The sequence below is a fragment of the Colius striatus genome, chromosome 17 (assembly GCF_028858725.1).
Source record: "Colius striatus isolate bColStr4 chromosome 17, bColStr4.1.hap1, whole genome shotgun sequence".
Classification (NCBI taxonomy): Eukaryota; Metazoa; Chordata; class Aves; order Coliiformes; family Coliidae; genus Colius; species Colius striatus.
Window position 1 is genome coordinate 7,545,145 of NC_084775.1, and position 21,985 is coordinate 7,567,129.

At 39.8% G+C, this 21,985-nt stretch overlaps 1 protein-coding gene across 5 annotated transcripts in view; it reads left to right on the forward strand.

Annotated features, from left to right (window-relative positions):
• The window catches only part of PI4KA (phosphatidylinositol 4-kinase alpha), a 62,595-nt gene extending 46,092 nt beyond the window's left edge, over nt 1-16,503 (forward strand). For 3 of the 5 annotated variants that reach the window (XM_062010399.1, XM_062010402.1, XM_062010403.1), the window contains exons 38-55: nt 891-970; nt 1,106-1,299; nt 2,097-2,187; nt 3,586-3,753; nt 4,318-4,371; nt 5,594-5,714; nt 6,026-6,155; nt 7,607-7,677; nt 8,188-8,260; nt 8,376-8,446; nt 9,030-9,139; nt 9,734-9,838; nt 10,292-10,417; nt 10,743-10,863; nt 11,541-11,700; nt 12,902-12,991; nt 13,836-13,919; nt 15,800-16,503. In XM_062010399.1, coding sequence (XP_061866383.1) covers nt 891-970; nt 1,106-1,299; nt 2,097-2,187; nt 3,586-3,753; nt 4,318-4,371; nt 5,594-5,714; nt 6,026-6,155; nt 7,607-7,677; nt 8,188-8,260; nt 8,376-8,446; nt 9,030-9,139; nt 9,734-9,838; nt 10,292-10,417; nt 10,743-10,863; nt 11,541-11,700; nt 12,902-12,991; nt 13,836-13,919; nt 15,800-15,851 — 1,901 coding nt within the window. In that variant the 3' untranslated portion in view covers nt 15,852-16,503. The remainder of the gene's footprint in view (nt 1-890; nt 971-1,105; nt 1,300-2,096; nt 2,188-3,585; nt 3,754-4,317; nt 4,372-5,593; nt 5,715-6,025; nt 6,156-7,606; nt 7,678-8,187; nt 8,261-8,375; nt 8,447-9,029; nt 9,140-9,733; nt 9,839-10,291; nt 10,418-10,742; nt 10,864-11,540; nt 11,701-12,901; nt 12,992-13,835; nt 13,920-15,799) is intronic. The other 2 variants (XR_009819952.1, XM_062010400.1) reach the window with 2 other exon arrangements.
• Nucleotides 16,504-21,985: the final 5,482 nt, after the last annotated feature.

Genomic DNA, 21,985 nt, shown 5'->3' on the forward strand with positions numbered 1-21,985 from the left:
GTAAAGACTGAAGCAAAGAAGGCATTCAGTACTTTGGCCTTCCCTGCATCCTCAGATGCCAGGGCACCCTCAGCGGGCCCACATTACCCTTCACCATCCTTCTGCTGCTGATGTACTCGAAAAATGCCTTATTCCTGTCCTTAACATCCCTGGCTAAATTTAATTCTAGAAGGGCTCTAGCCTTCCTAGTTGCACCCCTGCATGTGCTGGCAGTGTTCCTATACTCTTCCCAAGAAGCCAGCCCCTGTTTCCACCTCTCATAGGTGGCTGCTTTCTGCCTGAGTTGTCCCAGCAGATCCTTGCTCATCCATGGAGGCCTCCTACCTCCTTTTCCTCCTTTCTTGCTCATTGGGACACACTGATCCTGGGCTTGGAGGAAGTGGTGCTTGAAGATTGACCAACTCTCATTGGCACTTCTACCATCTAGAATCATATCCCATGAGATCCGTCCAAGTAGATCTTTGAAGAGGCCAAAGTCAGCTCAACCTGAAATCCAGGGTCATGGTCCTGCTTTGTGTTCTGCCTCTTCCACACAGGATCTTGAACTCTACCATCCCATGGTCACTGCGGCCGAGGTTGCCTCCAACCTTCACATCCGCAACATTAGCTTATGTGCCCTTTCTGTTTGGTAGACTGTTGTATTTCTGAAGTTGAATTCACTATGGCTAAATTGATATCCCTGGAGCCTTTTTTACTCCATAGGTTCAGAAAACAACTGTATAATCAATAGCTACAGTGCTGATTTTCTGAAGTCACTCTGATCTAAGTTTACAAGTGGTCTATGGATATTCATTTCTTGTGTGTTAATGTTGCCAGGTGAGGACAGTTTAAAAGCACCGTTAAACATGCTGGACAAAAGCCACTGACAACTTTTTTATCCTTTTCTCAAGGAATGTCTAAGAAGACTAACAGAGGTACACAACTACACAAGTACTACATGAAGCGGAGAACATTACTGCTCTCATTGCTGGTGGGTCATCAGAAGAATGGGAAAACTGCATGAATTTCTAAGACCCGATTGTTGTGGGATACATAAGCTAAAGTAGGAAATTGAGAGTGTTTTTAGTTCTTCCAGGAAACACTTCTTTTTTTCTGTTTCCCTCAGGCTACTGAGATTGAACGCTTAATCACATGGTACAATCCACTGTCTTCTCCTGAGCTAGAACTGGATCAGACTGGAGAGAGCAGTGTAGCAAACTGGAGATCTAAGTATATTAGTCTCAGTGAGAAGCAATGGAAGGATAATGTAAATCTGGCTTGGAGCATTTCTCCTCATCTTGCTATACAGCTGCCTACCAGGTGAGATATTTCAAAAGAAGGAACTGATGTAATTCCAGCTGCCTTAGAAGTTGAGTGAGTACTTATGCTGTAAGTACCGATGGCATTTGCTCCTGTTTACAGCCCCTTTGCATGCTTTCACAGCTGACCTTTGAATTGAAAAGAACTAGATTGCTTCATATACTCATTTGTCTCAGGCTCTAGTGCTTCCTTCTCTCCAGCTTCCTTTTCTGCCACTCATTTTTCTCTAGCACTCAGAAGGTATTTTGTTCTGAAGAAATTATGTGTGGCTTTTAGTAGCATTGAACTCATTAGCAGGCATAGCATTTAAACAGTGCTAGAAGTATCTTTGAATGAAGTGTTCACCAGCTATACTTTAATAAGTATTATAGGAGGATTAGCATAGTGGCTCTGGAATGGAAAGGAATTTTTTCCCCCTTGCAACAGTGATAGTTTTTGCCAAGTAGAGTTTTGCACAATGATTTCTGTGAAATCCCACACAGTATATTTGAGCCAAGAATCCAACAATGGACTTTAGCTAATAGTTTATAAAAAAACGTTGCATGAGGACCAGTTGCTCCTGAATACTCTTTTGATAGCATATTTGTACTTCAGTATGTGTTATATCATACTTGGACTATTTGTGTATTAAAGCATATACCTTTCTGCCTTTTCCTGTCCTCATCTTCGCATAGAATCATAGAATGGTAGGGATTGGAAGGGACCTCTAAAGATCATCTAGTCCAACAATAGTCATATAAATAGAAGAGGCTGTCAATATTTTCTAATACTGTTATTGTATTTCTGGTTATACTTAGATTTAAGAACACTGAAGCTATAGGAACAGAAGTGACCCGCCTGGTTCGATTGGACCCAGGAGCTGTTAGTGATGTTCCAGAAGCAATAAAGGTACTTGCTAATATTTATGCTGTTATTGGGCCCTCAGTATGCCTGTATCATCTAGATGTATTGGAAAATACAGACTTTTCAGTATATGTCCTAGTGCTAACCATAGCTTTATAGGAGAGGATGACAAAACAGCTGTGGAAACAGGCTACTGAGGCAAGAATTAACAGTAGCAAGAGTAGGTGCCTAGTTAGCTAATGGTACATCTTGTGCCTGAGTATACTCTCACCATACACAAAATGTCTCAAAACTCATCACTTAAAGTACTGCCACCATTTTTGTTCATTTTGCATAATATGTAAAAAGACCACTGATGAGTGCTGCTGCTGAAATTATTTCAAGCTTAACCTGGTGTGTCAAGAGAACAAGCCTCTTATAGTAGAGGAAAATCTTCATGCTGATCTGCAGTGAAGTACTCTAGTCATGTGAGGGACAGTCTTGTCAGAGCTACATTCTGTACATTACCTGTAAAACAGGTAACAGGAAAACTGAACTTTCTTTGACTCTTAGAAAAGGGCTCATCCTTTCTTATTTTTCCCTTGTGGTGGTTTAGCCCTGACTGGATGCCAGGTGCCCACCAAGTCTTTCTATCAGTCCCCCTCCTAGACTGCATAGGCAGAGAGGAATGTAACAAGAGGTTTGTGAGTTGACGTAAGGACAGGGAGATCACTCAGCAATTAGTGTCATGGGCAAAACAGATTCAACTTGGAGAGAAATGGTTTGATTTATTAATGAAAGATCAAAACAGAGTAGGGAAATGAGAAAGAAGACCAAATCATAAAACAGCTCCCCTCACCTCTCCCTTCTTCCTGGGATTCTCCCTCCTCCCCTCCAGCTGCGAGTGGATCTCTGCTTCCCCATGGTCCTCCATGGACTGCAGGGGCACAGCTGCTTCACCATGATCTTCACCACATTTCACAGGGGAATCTCTTCGGTGCCTGGGCACCTTTTACCCGTCCTGCTCCACTGACCTTCGTGTCTGCAGAGATGTTCTCACATTCTCACTCCCTTCTTCTGCTGCTGCATTTTTAACACCTACACGGCAACTTCTTCCCCCTCAAATACAAAAAAGCCACCCCTGTAGCTACCCCCACTACCAAAACCTGGCCCAGACAAAACTACTACATCCCTATTCTAGTAATCCTGTATTGTACTTCTAGTAACTTGACTTCACTAACTTCATGTAGTAATCTAGGAGGTGAGGTGTTTCCAATAGTTAGATTTCCATAGGGGGAAAAATTCTTTAGATAAAAAAGCTGTGGTTTTCTAAAATGAAGTGTAGTATTTCTTTATCACTTACCCTGCTGTAGGAAGGCAGATTATAGCATTACTGTCTAATGTGTATTACCCAGACATTATTGGATGTTACAGACTCCTAACGTGACTGACCTGCTTTTTCAGTACCTGGTTACCTGGCATACAATTGATGCTGATGCACCTGAGCTCAGCCATGTTCTGTGCTGGGCACCAACAGATCCACCAACTGGCCTTTCCTATTTCTCAAGCATGTATCCACCTCATCCCCTAACAGCTCAGTACGGGGTAAAAGTCCTGCGATCTTTTCCTCCGGTAAGATGAGTTCTAACACTTTTCCTCCGGTAAGATGAGAACTTTAACACCCAAAGTAATGGGCTTAGTCATTGTGTCCCCAGGCTTCATTTAATACCACGGAGACGCATGCTAAATGGGCACACCACAATACAGAATGTGACTATATTGAGATGAAAAGTTGAAGCTGATTGCCTCTCCTAATACTGGCTTGTGTACTTGCAACTTTTTTGTTATAAAACACACTAAGCTGAATTCTTGGCTGCTCTTCTGAAATTTATTCCTTTCAAATCTTCTCTCAGTTGAAAGGTGTTTCTTCTAAAGCAATAGAAGGCTGGATTTTTTAACACTTATCAGACTTATACTAAGACTGTAAAATACATGGTTGTTAATGATATTTTTGAAAGGAATAACTGGACATAAGAATACTTTAATTTTAAGCAATGGCATATATGTAGTTTAAAATAAAGAGCCAGTGGTATTTTGTTCATCACCTATCTGAAAGGAACTTTCTTCTGTGCATGTGACCTGCCTTCCCTTTGGACTACTAAAACAATAACAACCCTGCCATCTTTTCTCTTTCAGGATGCCATTTTATTCTACATTCCACAAATTGTGCAGGCACTTCGTTATGACAAGGTGAGGTTATGAGAACAGCGGCATATCAATAAAACAGATTTTTAAAGCAGCTTTCAGACTTAAATTTGGTCTGACTTGCAGTTTTAAGCTTAAACTAATGCTGCTTATTATTGCCCTATATTTCTAATGTGTAAAAGAAAAATTACTGTCTCTAGAGGCTGACTTGCTATGGATAGACCTCTTTTAAGAATAGGTAAAGTTAAGAAACCAGAGACTATATAGGTCATCTGTCAGAAAGGAGATTCTGTTATGGGAAACCACAGATGAGGACTCTGTGAAGAAAGCTTTTGAAGGTCTGCATGAGACAAGCAATAATAAAATTAAATTACTGTCCGTAATCATTTTGCTGTGGAGTCACCCAGAAAAGATATCTAGGGATCTCTTGTGTTCCATCTTGTGTATGAGATCACATTTTAGCTTCATCTAGCAGAAGCCGTTAGCAAAGCTTGATGACCAAGTTCAGAGTTCATTAATGTGAGATCATTGTTATCCACTCACAAGGTATATGAACTCTGGTCAGTGCATTATTTGCAGGGGAAGAAGTCTCCAGACAGTTGTGCTTTAGTTAGTTTGAGAACTTTGCATACATAAAGTGTCCTCTGCAATGCAGAGCATGAACATCAGACATCTTGTCTTTTAATATCACTCAAGCTTAGAAACATCTACAGACCACAGAAGTAACTGCAAGTAGAGGAAAGGGAACGCAATTTCTGCAATGAGTAGGATTCCCTTGTACACTTCAACGTGTTTTGTAGGTTGATTCTTACTTTGCAGGATTTCTATAGAGTTGTGCCAGTATGTGTAGTTCTTGCCACCAGAATGTGCAGTCCATATGACACTGCCTAGATTGCTGGTATTATATGCTGGTATTTAGGCCAGTGTCTCCATTGCACTGTGTCTTGTACACATACTAGGAGATCAAACAGTTTTGAAATACAAACAGAAGAGATAGAAAATGTCACAAAAGTGAGAAGAGGGTGAGTTAGAATAATGAAATAGATAGTCGTAAAGCTGAAAACATTTTAGATCAGTTCAGTGCCTGATAAAATACAGTCTCTCTTTGAAGGTCATTTTAGCAATGTCAATGAAAGTGCAGAGGTCTTCTTTCCATACATTAAATATTTTGAGTTTGAAGAATAGCTGTTAAAAGTAGTAGTATGAAGTCTACTAGAGTTGTAGCTCTAGAGTTGTTTGATCCTTACTGGACTGGATATGGTTGCAGATGGGTTATGTTAGAGAATACATCCTGTGGGCAGCTGCCAAGTCCCAGCTCTTGGCTCACCAGTTCATCTGGAACATGAAGACTAATATCTACCTGGATGAAGAAGGACACCAAAAAGATCGTGAGTGCTTTAAAATGTTATGTAACTTGACTCCCTTCCTTGTCTCAGTTCAGGCTAAATAAATCTGCTTCCTGCTTCTTTCTTGGCAGGAGGAATCCTTTTAGCTAGGAGTTTTTCTTTCATTTGTATAGGTAGGGCCCATTCCATAGAAGTGTTCTGCCTGACAGAATGCATCAATGCAGACAGAATGCAGTGTTTCCATCAGTAGCTTTTTTTTGAATACTATCTGAAGGTGGCTATTTCCATCTCCCATATCATTTAGCTTTCTGAAATGGGCTTCTGACAGAAAATTCTTCCCTTTTCACATGCAGCTGACATTGGAGAACTACTGGAGCAGCTGGTAGAGGAGATAACTGGCTCATTGTCTGGCCCAGCCAAGGAGTTCTACCAACGGGAATTTGATTTCTTTAATAAAATCACCAATGTTTCAGCCATTATCAAGTAAGTGTGGTACTTCAGAATTGTGCTTTGTAGGGCTCACTGTTCTGAGTATGTCCTCATCTCAGCCCTTGTGCTTTGAGCTGGCAGTCCATCCGAAACAGCTATGACTACTTTGGAAGCAGATGATTCTAAACTTGAACTTTTGAATCTTGATTTTTGTCAAATAAAGTGTGGCTGGTAATAGTGGAATAGTTCCATAAAAAATGCACAGATACAGGAATGGAATTGGTAAAGCAATTGGTGCTCTTGTCCTAATTGAGATCCCATCAGTCTACTTGTCACTCACATCATTAATTTGGGTTTTTTGATATGTTGCCAGATGTCTCCTGTAAAGTAAGCAGAGCTTGGTTCAAGCAGGAACAGCACTTCTCTGATTATTGACTGACATCTTTTACCAGATTCATGGTCATTTTTTGCATATTGTAAGCTATGAACATTCTGTGTGGAGTTTAAAAAGAGACAAATTAAACAAAACCAAAAACCACCACACAGCCAAAAATCCCCCTCAAGGTAAATGGTTTACCTTCTGCTAAAACTCCACAGAATTATTTTTTCTGTCTTCTGAAAGAGATTTCCTTGTGCAGTGTAATATGAAGACAGTTGTTCTTTTGCACATGTAAGTCTTTTTCATTCATTCCTGAGTTGTGATTATGGCAAAGGATATGTTTCTTTGTCATAAGCATTAAATTGTTATCTCTTGAAACTCCTGTGCTTAGAGATATTCTCACTGTTGAGAATGCAGCAAGATACATAATTTGTCTTTCACAAAGCTTGCCAGTGGATGGCAGCAGCCCAGCACACAAGTTTGCTGTACTGCTTAAATTGAAAGCGTAAGTAATGCCGTTCACTTCCATCCTGCTACAGCAAATGAGCATGCAATTATGTGACTGACTTCAATAGGTGGTTAACAAAAGTGCCTGTGGAAATTGGGTAATTGTATGTAGTAGTCAAGCATGTTACCAATTATCCAGTTGGCACCTGTAGTCATGCTAAGTATATGAACAAATTAGGCATGTAATTGCACAGGGATTTTTGCCGGCTTGTCCTTTTCCAGTTAGCATGTTGTTATTCTAGATTAAGTTCCACAAGGGAAAATGATATTGATATTAACTATAGCAGTGCTTACAAAAGTATATTTATGCTAAAATTTATGTATAAAGAAGAGCCTTTGTATGTTTCACTCACATCTCTTGTGCTGTTGAGATTTGTCAGCTATCTGTATGTCAAGTCAATGTTAAATCTACAAAGCAAAGACTATAACCTTAATTAAGATAGCAAAGGTTCTGGTTAGGTATTTAACCTGGAAGTTCTTTAGAAGTGGTGCAGTGAGAGATCTTTGTCATTACAGGAAGAAACATTTTTAGTGAAGTCTGTATAAATTCAAAGCAGATTTGAGGCTAGTACAGAGAATAATATATAGTATGCAGATAAAATGTCATTCCTCTTTCTAGGCCATTCCCTAAAGGAGATGAAAGAAAAAAAGCTTGTTTGAGTGCTCTATCTGAGGTGAAAGTGCAGCCTGGTAAGATGCAATTTAATTATAGAATATAGTGGAATTTTGCATTCAACATGAGTATTTTCTGCAAGCAAATCTTGAAATTTCTACAAGTACCATCTCTCAGTTTTGATGCTGGTGGCTGTTCGAATATGCTCTTTAAAATGAGTTCAATGAAAGCTTTTTCCTGAGCTTTTCTCCTACCATGTGTTGGTTGCTGAGGGCTCTCCCTAGTGCACCAGGATGTGCTGCCACATCTTATTAGGCATTGTCGTAAGAGAGCTCCTGTCTGTACATTTCTGTCGTATAGATTCTGCAGTGTTAGTTCAAAACTCTATTCTCTTAGTTTCTAGCAATCACTCACTCATGCAAAGGATACTATGTCCTTCATGGCTCACAGACTAATCTACAGTTGATGTCTAACATTTATTTCAAAACTGTGTACTGAAGTTACAGACACTAATATCAATTATTCTCCAACTTGCATCATCACACCAGCCAATGGATTTGTTCTCATCTGTCTTCTCGATTTTGCAGGCTGTTACTTGCCCAGCAATCCTGAAGCTATTGTTCTGGACATTGATTACAAATCAGGAACTCCTATGCAGAGGTACCATGCTCTTGTTATATTATCTCATTAAGTTAATTAATTATATTTAGATAATTTTCTAGACACTCTTAACTAACTTGCACTGATAATCATCTTTGTTCTTATTTCAATTTAGTGCAGCAAAAGCACCCTACCTGGCCAAATTTAAAGTGAAACGGTGTGGAGTTAGTGAGCTTGAAAAAGAAGGTTGGTAACTGTGTTTTAATCATTGACACTACTAACTAATTGGGCAGCAATTCCTTTAAAATTGATGCTTTTAGTGACCAATGCTACTGCAGTAAAATTATTTCCATATTGAACTTATCTGCAATGGTTCATCTCAGAAGTGAAACTGGACCGAAGGAAGAGAAAATTCTGAAAACTTAAATCCATTTTTTTGCAATTGTTTTTAAGTCCCAGGAAGTAAACCACATAGGTATCTGGGAGAAACTTTAACAGTTACTTTAGCCTAACATATAAAATGATTACCTTTCCCTTGTTTTTAGACTGCAGTAAACTCCATGTTTTGGCAAGTTTTTCTCGTAATAAATTTGGGGGCATTCTCTAGCTCAGTAACTTAATGCAATTCAGGCATTTATCGGGTAAATTATGAAAATTATTCTGATATCTTGCAGTAGACAGAGAACTATGTTATGGTATTTGCCTTACAAGGCAGAAATAGCCAAAGCACCTGGAGTGAAACGTGGTTTTCAGTGTGGAATGCTTGTCATGACAGGAAGTTAGTAATTCAAGTCCATGTCTTGAGTTTTGCTTTGTACTCTTCTTGTAGGTCTGCGTTGTCGTTCTGATTCCATAGATGAAAGTGCAGAAGAAAGAGTGGACAGCAAGAAAATTTGTTGGCAGGCAGCTATCTTTAAAGTGGGCGATGACTGCAGACAGGTACAAAGCTCTCGGGCTCTGCAATTATAGAAGACAGATTTGTAGGTGACAGTAACGAAGAAGAAGATATTTTTGGTATAGAAATATTTTTGTTTGGAATTTTGAGAATCTCGACCGGTGACAGATTGAGAGAGAGAACTGTGGTGTAGCCCTAGAGAAATTCTGATTTGGAAACAAAGGCCATTTTTTCAAGACAATTCACCATGACTTTTAAAGAATGTATTTTTTGGTAACAGTAGTAGTTTCCAAGATGATAGATATATTGTACATGCAAGTTTGATTGGTTTTGATTAAGAGGAGGTTCTAACTATTATCCCTGGAGTTATTAGTAGCCGTGTTACCAACAAGTGATGGAAAAATTTTTCTTCATAAGTCAGCAGTGATATCTTCAACGTTTCTTGCTACCCACTTAGACAGCAATTATCTTTCTCCTTTTGATTTCCACCAGAGCCACAGTGCATGCACAAGCACACATCTGCAGACCCACTGGGGAAACTTAATGTTCACTTCAGAGTTCTTCAGAGCATTTTTGTAATCAAAATTATGATCCATAACCCCTGTAATGCTTATGCCATTTTTTTTCTTGTATAACAGGACATGTTAGCATTACAAATCATCGATCTCTTCAAGAACATATTTCAACTGGTAGGCCTGGATCTTTTTGTGTTTCCATACAGAGTAGTGGCCACAGCTCCTGGGGTAAGTGTGCAATTAACTATACTACTGTGGAAAATAGTTCCTGATTAAAAAATACTTTCTCTTCCAGCACACATAAAAATTCCGTGCTGCAAGGAAATAGTGCCCACATTGCTTATGTGAAATATTTGGAACACCAGCAACAAAAAGAGTCTTTCCTCTCCTGCTTCCCGCTTTTCTGAAGCTTTTGGCTCTGAAGTTTTGCTGCCTGTGGTTATTCATATTTGTTTGATTTTTGAGCAAATCAGTAGAAAGTCACAGAGCTTGTCTTATGTTGCATGGAAGCCCTAAAAAAATGGATATACTTTTTATAATGAATGAAGTAGAAGTCCTGTATACAGTGATGTGTAGACTTCCCCACATTTCCCAGGGGACTTGTATGACTGCCAAGAAGCCATGAACAAAAAATATATTGGGAACGTGCTTCACAGACCTGTTTCTCTTCTTCCCATTCAGTGTGGTGTTATTGAATGCATTCCTGACTGCACATCTCGTGACCAGCTGGGCAGGCAGACAGACTTCGGAATGTATGATTACTTTACAAGGCAATATGGAGATGAGTCTACCCTTGCATTCCAGAAGGTAAAGTATCAGTTAACAAGCACAGCAAAATCTCATCTGAGAAATACTGTAGCTGTAGGAAATGATGAAAAATAATTGGATAATGACTACCATAATGCTGTGTCTGGTTTCTGATGCTGATAATCCATTTTTAGCTAAGAGGGACATAGCTGAAGATGATATTGCAGCTGTAGGTGTATGGAGAATATCATTGTACATTGCTTCAAACTAACCATGAATGGAAAAAAATGTACAAAACTTTGTTTGGCTGTATCTGCTCCTGGGATGGAGAGTTAGTAAATTCTCTACAGTCTTCTGATTTGTTTTTAACTTCTTTCTTGTACAGGCTCGCTATAATTTCATCCGTAGTATGGCTGCCTATAGTCTTCTTCTGTTTCTGCTTCAGATTAAAGACAGGCATAATGGCAACATCATGCTGGACAAAAAGGGACACATCATTCATATTGGTCAGTCATGTCCATATTTGAATTTCAGTACCTACCTTTTCATTCTGCTCTAAGGTGTTGCTCATAGAAGACAGTAAGCCATTTCATTTTTGACATCAATGTATATACTGATTACAGTTCATAAACATATATGGGATTTTTTAATGTCCGTTCAATATTTTATGTATATTTGCATTGACTGCTTCAATGTAAATTTAGCTTTGCAAACTTTGAACAGCTTCAGGAAAGAATATACACATGTATGTGTGGATCATGCATGTGTACCTACTTGTGTGTGTGTACCTACGTGTGTGTGTGTGTGTGTATATAATATAGCAGTGTACCTTTGGGTTCTTTTCATCACTGTATAAATATGAATTAAGTATGACAAGTAAATTTATATAATTATGTGAGGCTGTAACCTCTGCTTTTAGCTTTGCTTTTCTGGAACTGCTCAGATGGTTCAGCAAGGATTTTTTCATTTGATGTCATCATTCTTAAGTCTAGTCTAATGTCATGGTGATGATTCTTTTGCTGTTGTTCTTGCAGTTCACCAAAGCTTTTTTCCAGTGGAGTTGAAATTTGGTAGAAAAAGTAGCTATTAATAGATTGAATCCATTTCTCCTTTCTTCTGTAAGCTTTGACAGCACAAAATTAGCCAAGAAAGTTTATAAGGCAGCTTATCTTTTGTTACACAGATTTTGGATTCATGTTTGAAAGCTCACCTGGTGGAAATCTGGGTTGGGAGCCTGACATTAAGCTGACTGATGAGATGGTGATGATAATGGGAGGAAAAATGGAAGCAACTCCATTCAAATGGTTTATGGAGATGTGTGTCAGAGGCTATTTGGCAGTCAGGTAAGGTGTTCTTAACTGTTCAAAAGTGGAAGTGCTTAAAAGCAGATGAATAGATAAGAATAAACGTTTGTCTGCAGGGGGTCTGTGCCTGTCAGAGTGTCCTGGTACATCTTGCAAACTTTGAAACAACTTAATAATCCTGCAATTTTACAGCCAAATTTTTGGGGAGTTTTTCTGTTCTTATATATGAAAATTGTATGTATTGTATTTAGTTTATTATTGTGATGTTACATGCATTTCCTCACATGATTTAGTCTGCTGTTAAAACTTTGCAGTAAGAAACTACAGAAGAATCAAAATCTTCATTGTTGTCCCAAATAGGACAACCACATTAATCACTATTTCAGCTAGAGTTAATTAGTAAGAGATGTGAAAAAATGTGACAATTTTCTGTTTAATACTATGTAGGGCTTTTGGATTTTGCCTCTTCAGCTGTGATTGCCAGTCACTGTTAAGATTTCCAACTTTACCTTGCATCATATCAAGCAAACAGGGTTTGCTTTAACACACAATAGCACTAATAAATGTATGCGAAGAGGACGTTGCAGGTGGGTAGGAGGAGGACAGTACACTAGAGTCTAGATAAAAGCTCATTCTGTCACAAGTGTAAAGTATTATTGATGTTATCTTACAGAATCAAAGTTTCTTCAGCTAGTAGCCCCAGAAGGGCTATCTGAGTCAAGATCAATTTGGAGATTTTGCGTCAAGGCAAAAATGTCACCCAAGTCTTAGAGTAATAGCTTGGTAGGTAAAAAGTATTCTAAATGAGAAGAAAGGAAGAAGGAAAGATGAGCTGATGAAGCAAAGAATTACACAGAGCAGTTAGGAATTGGAAGATAATCTGTTACTGTGATATTGCTACTTTCAGCCTTTTGTACTATTTTAATGCACTGATTCACCTTTCTGATGCCAAAGAAATGCTGTTTACTAAAGCATTGCTTTGTATAATCCTCCTTGAGACTGCTCATCTTGGAGCATTCTGAGTATCAGGTAGTGCAACACAAAGAAGTGAAATTCAATTAAAATGACAGATTGCAAGCAATGATGTAGCCCACCAGCAAATGTAAGAGGATTATATGTGTTGATTTAATTACGAAAAAAGATGTGATCCAGCTCGTTGAACTCCTCAGCTTGCCTGTTTTACCTTCTAAGGTTGCAGAAGTTTTAAGTGCTGAAACCTTTTTGTCCTCTTTTTCTCAAGGCCTTACATGGATGCTGTGGTCTCACTGGTTACATTAATGTTGGATACAGGGCTGCCCTGTTTCCGAGGTCAGACAATCAAGCTGTTGAAGTAAGTCGGCATATGTATGAACTGGAAAATATTCATATCTTCTGCTTACAATGTATACTGTCACATCTTGTGCAATGAGTATTGGTGTCATGCTACTCAGGTATCGCAAATGTCTTAAACAAAAGTTACCACTTTTACAATATTATAGGCTATGTCAGAAAGTAGGAATTCCAAAGAATTCCATTTCATATAATTAAGTTCAAGCTGTTCAATGACTGTACGAGTACATGAATTATCTTTAAGTCCATAGAACTAGACTATAAAGATCTGCTTTAATTGAGTGATAATGTGTTGCAGAGTCTGATACCTTCTGAAATGGAGTTGGACTCTGAACAGAATCTTAAAATATGTTCTAGAAATAACGCAGCACTGAATGGGACTATGTTGTCACATCCAGCAGCTTGGGCAAATACACATTCTAATGTGACAGTCCTTCAGGCTTGTGCCTCCAGAGTGAGAGGAGTTAGCTCAGTTTCCTGCATGTAACTGCAGTTTCCTAAAGATAAGCACATATTCACAGAGCCTGATGAGCTGGAGTTCAAGGGTGCTACTTAGGTACAAAGATAGTTTAAAAATAGCAACTGCTTAGAAGGAGGGAACTGCTGTTCCTGGAGTTACCATTAGGCTGGTGAAAAGTTCACAGCCTGTCTCTGCTATATAACTAACGACAAGTGCATGTTAAAATGTTACATATTCTGTGTGAGGTTGTCTCACAAGAAGTAGGTACTTGCAGCAAGTGAAATCAACACCTGACTAAGCTTGTGCAAAGACATATTTGTGTCATGCTCAAATGAGACCTTACTAATTTTACTCTTGCATGTCATGATTTTTCTTCTACATGTAGAAACAGGTTCAGCCCCAACATGACTGAACGGGAGGCTGCAACTTTCATCATCAAGATCATCCAGAACTGTTTCCTCAGCAACAGGTTTGTCATCTCTGCATATCTTTTCCCTATGGCTAAAGGAAGTTCATCAAGCTTTGAGCAGAGCTAAAACGTAGAGTTTTATTAGTCAGATATCAAACATTTTTGAATTGTTGCTATTTAGATAATGCAGGATAGCAGCTTTGCTTCTGAACATGCTGCATCTCCTCCTTTTACACTGGGAAGGAAGGCTTAAGCCCAGACTGATCAAATAGGAAGGCTGGCTGCTCTAAAGAATAGAAGATTTTTCTGTCAGAGTGAATCTTTGGCCTAAAAGTGAAGCAGTTTGACTGCTATGTTAGAGCATGGTGAACTATTAGAGTTATTTGTTTAGTTGTGCTCTCTCCTTTCATAGTCATCATTACAAATGAAGGGATACATACCAAACTGTATATATTGAATGACAACAAGGATAGCATGGCTTCTGGTCAGAATGAAGGGGAATTGATCCTGAAGCTTGTTCCCTTTAATTTTGTAAGGAGAAGATTTCTTGAAAAACAATATGCATGGTCCATTGATCTGAGTATGAAGCTGAAATAGGTCAACACTGACTTCTCAGAATCTTTTCTGTGATTGCTTGTAGGCATTAAATCACCTGAATATCCTCCTGAAATATAAGACTGCTATTCTGTGCAGAAGTGTATTTGACTCTTTGTCTAGAAATGAGATCTAATCTTTCTACTATATTTTTTCTTCATGACTTGATACTACATTAACATATTAATAATTTTGCTGGACCATATGTTACTTACTGTAACATATGGCTAGGGAAAATGCCTCAAGTAGAGAACACTGTCAGTGTGGTTTTTTAATATCTTTGAAGCTGGGCTGTTTATCATCTACTATTCAGTATACTGAATGGAATAGTTAGTGCTATCAGATAATTAACAGTTTCAAAATCCATTTAATCACCAGATAACCAAGCAGCTTGAAGGTTTTGTCTCTTTTTCAAATAGACAAAAAGTTTGGTATCTTGTGCAAAACTTTTGGAATGAAATTAATGTGAAATATAATTTTATCACGTTAAGTACTTGAAATACAACAAATCTCATGCTTAACCTTCTAAAGTGCATGTTTTATTACTACCCCAGGTAATACAGACTTTGTGGGATATATTGGAGAGTCTAACACAAACTCTTGTGTAGTTCCATATGAGTGTCAGCTTCAGACCAGTCCTCAGATCAGCTCAGATACAGTCCTGCTAGAACTGAATTGGATATTCTAGTTCCTGCTGATGCAGCTGCTCAGAATCATAGATAAATATTGGAGATTACAACAGCAGTCGCATGGCCGTGTGTGAATGCCCAGAGCCAGCTTAGTTCTGACCAGCCTGAGCTTCTCTACCTGTGGCATGGTTAGTCTGTGACCTGGATAAGCTCTGCCCGTGGATAGTTGAGTTACCTGTAGCAAGGGTTAGATTTGTTTGTAGAGTCACTCATCAGAGATGCTGGTACTAATGTTAGTATTTCACCTGCACTTTTATTTTTGTTATTGGCGCTCTTCTTAATGTTACTTTTCTTTCAACATCATCTTGTCTTCATGCAGCCTTGATGATCTTGTTTTATTCATTGTGGATTTCCTTCTAAAACAAACTGTCAGTGCAGTGTGAGGTGCTTCTGGCTTATTCCTGGCTGCTGTTGCTGAAAAGCATGGAAATACTTCTTTCATCTAGTTTAAACAAGGGCAGGATGTTTTGGGCTGTTCATAACAGTAACTGGGCTTTCACAATGCCTTCAAAGAGTGTAGGACTAGTTTTGATTAGCAGCTAATTTCCTTCACCCATGTTTTGTTTCTGTGGGATCTTGATGTTTGTTGCTGTAACAGAGGGTGCAATGGGATTTTTTAGACTTCTACTTACCTCTGGCTTTGCTTTTCTTCTCTAGGAGCAGGACATATGACATGATCCAGTACTATCAGAATGACATTCCATACTGAGAGACAGTAGAAATTCACTGCTGAGGTGAAACATTCAACCCTGTGCCCTCACTCCAAACTTGTAATAAATAGGAGATGCTCAGTCACACCTCGCTATCTTCCATCCTTTGTGTATGTGTGTGTACACGTGGGTACATGTTTCCTGGACGTTGCAACAATCAGTCTGATTCATTCCTTCTCTTTACCAGGTTATGTGTATTTCTGGTTTTCCCTGGAGTTCTGGAGTTGTGCTGCAATCACAGTAAAAATTGTGCTATGATGATGAATGTGTGAAAGAAGTAAAGCTTGCACAGTTTGGTAATTTTTCATGCAATGCAAGGATTTTATAATATCTTCAAAAGTTTGAAAAAAACCCCTTTCCTGCACAGTCCCACAAAATGCCGTGGAAGAGAGGTATGGGTTTCCTTTCAGAAGCAGAAATGTTAACTTTACTGTAGAATGTTAATTTTACTGTAGAAGAAGCCTGATAATCATCCAAGGTGATGATATCTGTGTATCTGTGTTCATACTTTGCACTGTACATGGTCCTTGCTACGTGGTCAGTATTTCATATGTACATGAAGAATGTATTTTTTCCTTTTGTGTGTTTTAAGAGAGACTCTACTGAATATATATTTAATCTATGAAAAGTAATAAAAGACCTTAGACTTTGTGTCTGTTGCAAATCTTTTACCATGTGCTGAGTTTGAGTGTATACACTACATCATTCTGCACATTTATGTACTCTTCAGTATATCGTGACCTTTCTTTCCAGATTTCTTTTCAGCCATGTCCCTCGACACTCATGGGTGCATCCCATCAGGACCTGTGGATTTTTTTAGCATATTAGCAAAATGGGTAGCAAATATTAAAACACATTTGGATGTTTGCTGGGGAGAAGCAGGGTGCACAGAGTGCTTTAATTATTGATTTAATTCATCTTTATTATACAAGCAGCTGGTACATGAAGTAGTTTTTGTGCTCTGTGGCTAGTTGTGCCCCTTCAGGCTCTGTAGGAAAAGGAGCTGATTGACACTACAGATGTGGTGTACTTCCTCACCTCTTCCCTGTAATGGAGCAGGTAGAGTGAGGAGATGTGAGGCTCTTTTCCTTTCTGGCACCTAAAAATAAATGTAACATGAAAAATGAAAACACAAATAGGGTGGTTGGACTAGATGATCTCTAAAGGTCCCTTCCAACCCCTACCATTCTATGATTCTATGAAATGAGTGTCTCAAGCAGCCTTATGACCAGAAAATCAATTAAGAGCTAGTATAAATGGAGATGGCATCACAAGTTGCTCTCTCAAATGAGTAATAAACTTTATTTAGCCAAATACCGTTTGGCTAAACAAACAGTATTAGGTGTAAATTTTGTAACAAATGCTTGTAGTAGTATGCTTAGAAATACCTGGGTCTATAAGTGACTATCAGCTGGTGAATAATAATGTAAGGAATAATTAATAGAGCTCTGCTAATGCTTGACTTCAGAAAGTCACTCCCCTAGCATAGGATGCGTAGAATTGGCTAGAATGCAATTAAACGTCCAGGGTTTTGTATCAGGAAGTAAATGAGTTTGAGTGTTCTTCACAGTGCTCACTTATTCTAGGTACCCGAGTTGAGCTGTCTGGAGAGCTGACATGGTCTTAGTTTCTTTTGTCAAGTTTGTCCAGAGACATGAAAGCAGCTGGAGCCATTTGCAAATGGAAGTGAAATGCAGTTATCACAAGAACAAGCTGACTAGCAGCATGCTCCTAAAAACTGTAAGATGTCTGTATTTGGGATATCTTTTTTTGTGTCATTTCTCCTGCTATGAAGCTTGTGGAGATGTGAATGTGTTAAAACTCCATATTAGTAAGAATAATGAGTTCTTGTGGCATCTTTCTTTGCCGTGGTTTCTGGTGAGGGTGTGTACCAAAGCTCACCTACTGACATCTATAGATGTTTTCACAAGCTGACTGTGCCTCCTTCTTCTCCCCTCAGGGTTCCTGCCCACAGCACAGAGGTGGGAAAAATCTCCCCTATAATTGAGAATCCATTGAGATACAGAGGGGATTAGGCAGTTTACATTTAATCATGCAAGACAGTACCTTAAAGAAGATTCTGCCTAAATGGGATGTGTTCTATACCTTTCTCCAGGGAGACTGAGAAGGTGAGAATACTAAGATGCTCCAGAATATTGCAAGCACTTCAAAGATGCTGAATCAATGCTGCTGGAGATGGCATAGGCTTATTTCACCTTCATGAAACCTCCAGGGGAGGATATGTCATTTACACAAGGAGGCTGGCAGGATTTTCACAAGTTGCTCAGGTTATGAAGAACAGATAGAATTAAGACCTACATGAAGGTATTCTGAAATTTTTTTGTAGCTGAACCTCATGCCAGAATATATCCTTATACCTCCATAGCCCTGGGAGAAAAGAGGCATCAAAGAGAGGGGAGAAAATGCTCTTTTAAGAAGAAAAAAAAATTATCTAAGAAAAGATGCTCTTAAGCTTTTGCCACTTAGAAATTCCACGTCATGGTGAGAGACAGAGTGCCCTGACTATACCCACTGCAGTTCTTCCTGTGTGTGTTGGCTCTGTATATAAAAAGCCCTTAAGAAAGGAGCAAAATTTATAGTGAATCATTTGCATGTGATGGACTCAGGGTTCAGTGCTACTGGTAACTTGATCAGCACTATTCAAATGCTAATCTCATTATGTGTGTTAGAGACTGAAGCTCAGCAATCCACCTCCATTAGGGAAACGTGCTTGTGTGATGTTCTGGCTGGTAGGAAGGGTCGTGGTACCCCCTGCAGACACCCAGCACATGCTGCAGAGCATTATGATTGGTATGGGCAGAGAATGGGAGCTCGGTGGAGGAGCCACTGAAACTGGCAAACATGGGAAATGGAGGCAGTATCCTCTTTGGAAAATGCTGGAGAAAGGGGAAGAGACTGTGGCCAACAGAACAGTTTAGATGAGTCCTCTTGCTTCCACATGAATGCTGTTAAAAGAAACACACACACAAAACAACAACCAACAAAAGTATTTGTCCTGGATGTGGATACAGTTTAAAGCATGATTAATGATGATTTGACCTTGCAAAAAAATATTGTGCCTGTGCTGTTTGGTATTCAGACCTGGCACTTTTGCTTGTCCCGTGTAACAAGGACTAAAATCTGCTGGGCAGCACATGGCACACTCAGAAGACATCACTCACAGGGGTTGTTTCTAGATAAAGGCTCTCTGACAGAACCTCATTTCTGAAAGCACCTTGAAGTAATGTTTGAAGGTGCTGCTGTAGTTTCCAGGCCTGGTGTGAAGGGTGCATACCCCAGGCTGTTGCTTACAATATGTCAGGGGAGCATGAGCATGGGTTGGTTTGAAGTTTGTTGTGCCTCATCTGCCTTTGAAGGATTCTGCATTTGAGAGGTCACAAAAGCTACAATCCTGAAGAAGCAAGGTTTGTAAGGTGACATAGTGTGTTTATTAGATAAGCTACTTAGCTGGCAAAAGCAGATGAGCTCTGATACTATGTAGTCCTGGCAGCAGCTGGCTTATTAAATAGCATAACTTCCCCAAAAGGACTGTTTCTCTGATGGGCCATTGCAACTGCAGCAGCCCTATTACTAGAGCTTTGTAGTTCTAGGTGATGCCTTTGTGTTTATTTCTGGTACAGTATCAGTTGCCTAATAGCAGTGATTGTGTTGCTGTGAGTCTTATTCTAACACGTCCCTCTCCAGGGTCAGCATGGCCATGGTTAGCCTCAGTGCTTACTGAGGCAGTAAGAAACTGCAAACATGCTTGCATTAAGGTTTATAAGGTTTGTCAATGCCTCTGCTGCCTACCTGGGGAGAGCAGAACAGGGAGGATGACACAGTGACATAGATAAGCAATCACAGTAATCATGCAGGCAGACAACAATGGCTGGCAATTCACTGAAGGGAGAAGTTACCTGACTGCATTCACGTATTTCTTCCCAGGGGAGGCTTGGTAGCCAAAAAGGGAAGGGAATTGAGAATGGTTGGTGGGAGTAAGTGCCCACACAAAGACTGTGTTACATACCCTGCCACCCCCCCCACACCTTTGGGAATTAAAGATCCCTCACTGGCGACAGATACAGAGCTAGGAATGTATCTTGATCTGTTCTTAAGCAAATGGCCTCAGCTTTGCAGTGACATATCTGGCAAAACAAACCATGCTTTGCTCTGGGAGGGGAAAAAAGTAACTGAATTGTAGCAGATCTAGGAGGCGGCCCCAGCTACCTGTGTTGGTTGGGAGTGAAGATGTGGGTTTCGATCCTGACCTAAGCAGGGGCAAATTGTGGAATTGCATCCTTCTAAGGGTATAAGAGTGATCCTCAAAGAGAGGAGTAAATCTCTATATGACAAAAAGATGAGATAAAATCATATGTTGCTATCATGTTGTTCTCTTCCCCAGTGTAAGACTTGGTGGGTTATATTTTGACTGCCATGGCTAAGGTTTTTTAAGATGCTTTCTGTTAGCATATTAATGAAGACTGTATGTGTGCACTTTCACATGCATGTACACAAACCATTTCCATTTTGAGAACTTCACTCCTTGGAGCATAGATCTAGAAGCTTTACAGTACCCCACCTTGCTACAGAGAGAATCCCGTACCTATTGCAAAGCTGTTGGTTGTGGAGGTCAATGCCTGTATAGTAGCAAATTGTATGTCAGTGATCTACTAAAGCTACTGACAGGTGTTGTGCTTAAAAAAACTTTATTAAAATCACTTTATTAACCTAGGTAAGTAACAAATTGCAGGAACACATTATGTTCTGATATTAAGGGTCAGAAATTTAAACCTTAGTGTCAAGCCTGGATGCCTGCATCAACCTGAACAGAAAGAGTATTGGTAAGGATTCCTGGAGCTGTAAGGTTAAGCAACTGACTAAATAATTTTGCCAAGAATTAGAGGTTGTAAGTTATTAGAACATTCTAGAATACCTGATCTCTTTACCATCTAGATATAAATCGTTTCTGTGCAGTTTTCAGAGGCCTCCTGACCCCCAAAGGAATTCCTGGTTCTATGTCTTGGGGTAGGGCAGAATTAACACTTGCCTTTGGAGACAGGTGTTACATATCAATTGGATGATGTGGGCTGAGTAGAAGTGAAGGTTAGAGCTGGTAATTGTGGCTGCAAAGGAAGGATCACAGTAGTGTCAGTACAAGAGGTATCTGCTGCCTTTTTTTGCCCCGGATCCCAGAGAAGAATTTGGAAAGAGCTTTGGTAGGTATTGGAGGCGAGCAGAGGTGCTGCCCCAGAAAACAGACCTGAAAACCAACTGTCTCTGCAGCCCTGGTAAGTGCTTTCCAAAGCTTCTGCCTTTAGAGCTGTGGTAATGAGAGCCAGATGCTGAGCTCGAGTCTCAGCTCCAGCACGGGGCCTCTGAGCTGCGTGTGAGGCAGTGTGGTGCTGGCTGTCCTTAACCGAGGTCCCTCTGTTTTCTCGGCTTCACTAACTGCAGCCTCGCTGCTCGGTGGGCTGGCGGCAGAGGGCACTCCGAAACAAGAGATGGTGCCGGGGCCACACGGATCGAGCGGCTGGGAAGAAACAAATCTGCCTTTCCTGTAAGGCGAGCAAGTCTGGCAGGGAAAACCTTGCCGTGACCTTTAGTTGTGACATACCTGTCACGGCAGGCAGTGAGTGGTAAAGCTAGTGAGTACCTGAATATCAGATACGAAATTGCTCAAGAGCCTGGCAGTTTGTATTCTGGCATATTCTGCTGGGGAGGTTTTTGACCTTCCAAGGGACATAAAGGAAGTACGTTTTGCTGACTCTGCATTGTTGTCTCAGATGAAGCCTTTGAAATATATATGTGAGTCTCCTCTGGTATAGCAAGCATGCAGAAATTCATAGTGTATTTACCAAAAAAACCAGAGGTTTGTTGTAGATAGTAAAGCAGTTCTTTTTATCACATTGTGTTGAATGAGCAGCTCCAGATAGTACAGCTGGTTCTGTGCATGTATATTTTGGAAAACTGCTTGGGGATGGAAGTTACTCTATCTGCAGGCTCTGATGCAAAATCTAAGCAAGTAGTAGCTAATAATCTGCTGTCTGTGACAAAGGTGGGATGGGGTGTTTAGAATCCTCTGCCATGAAGATAGCCCTGGTCTGTGCTGTTGCCAGGCTTTAAAAGCACTGTC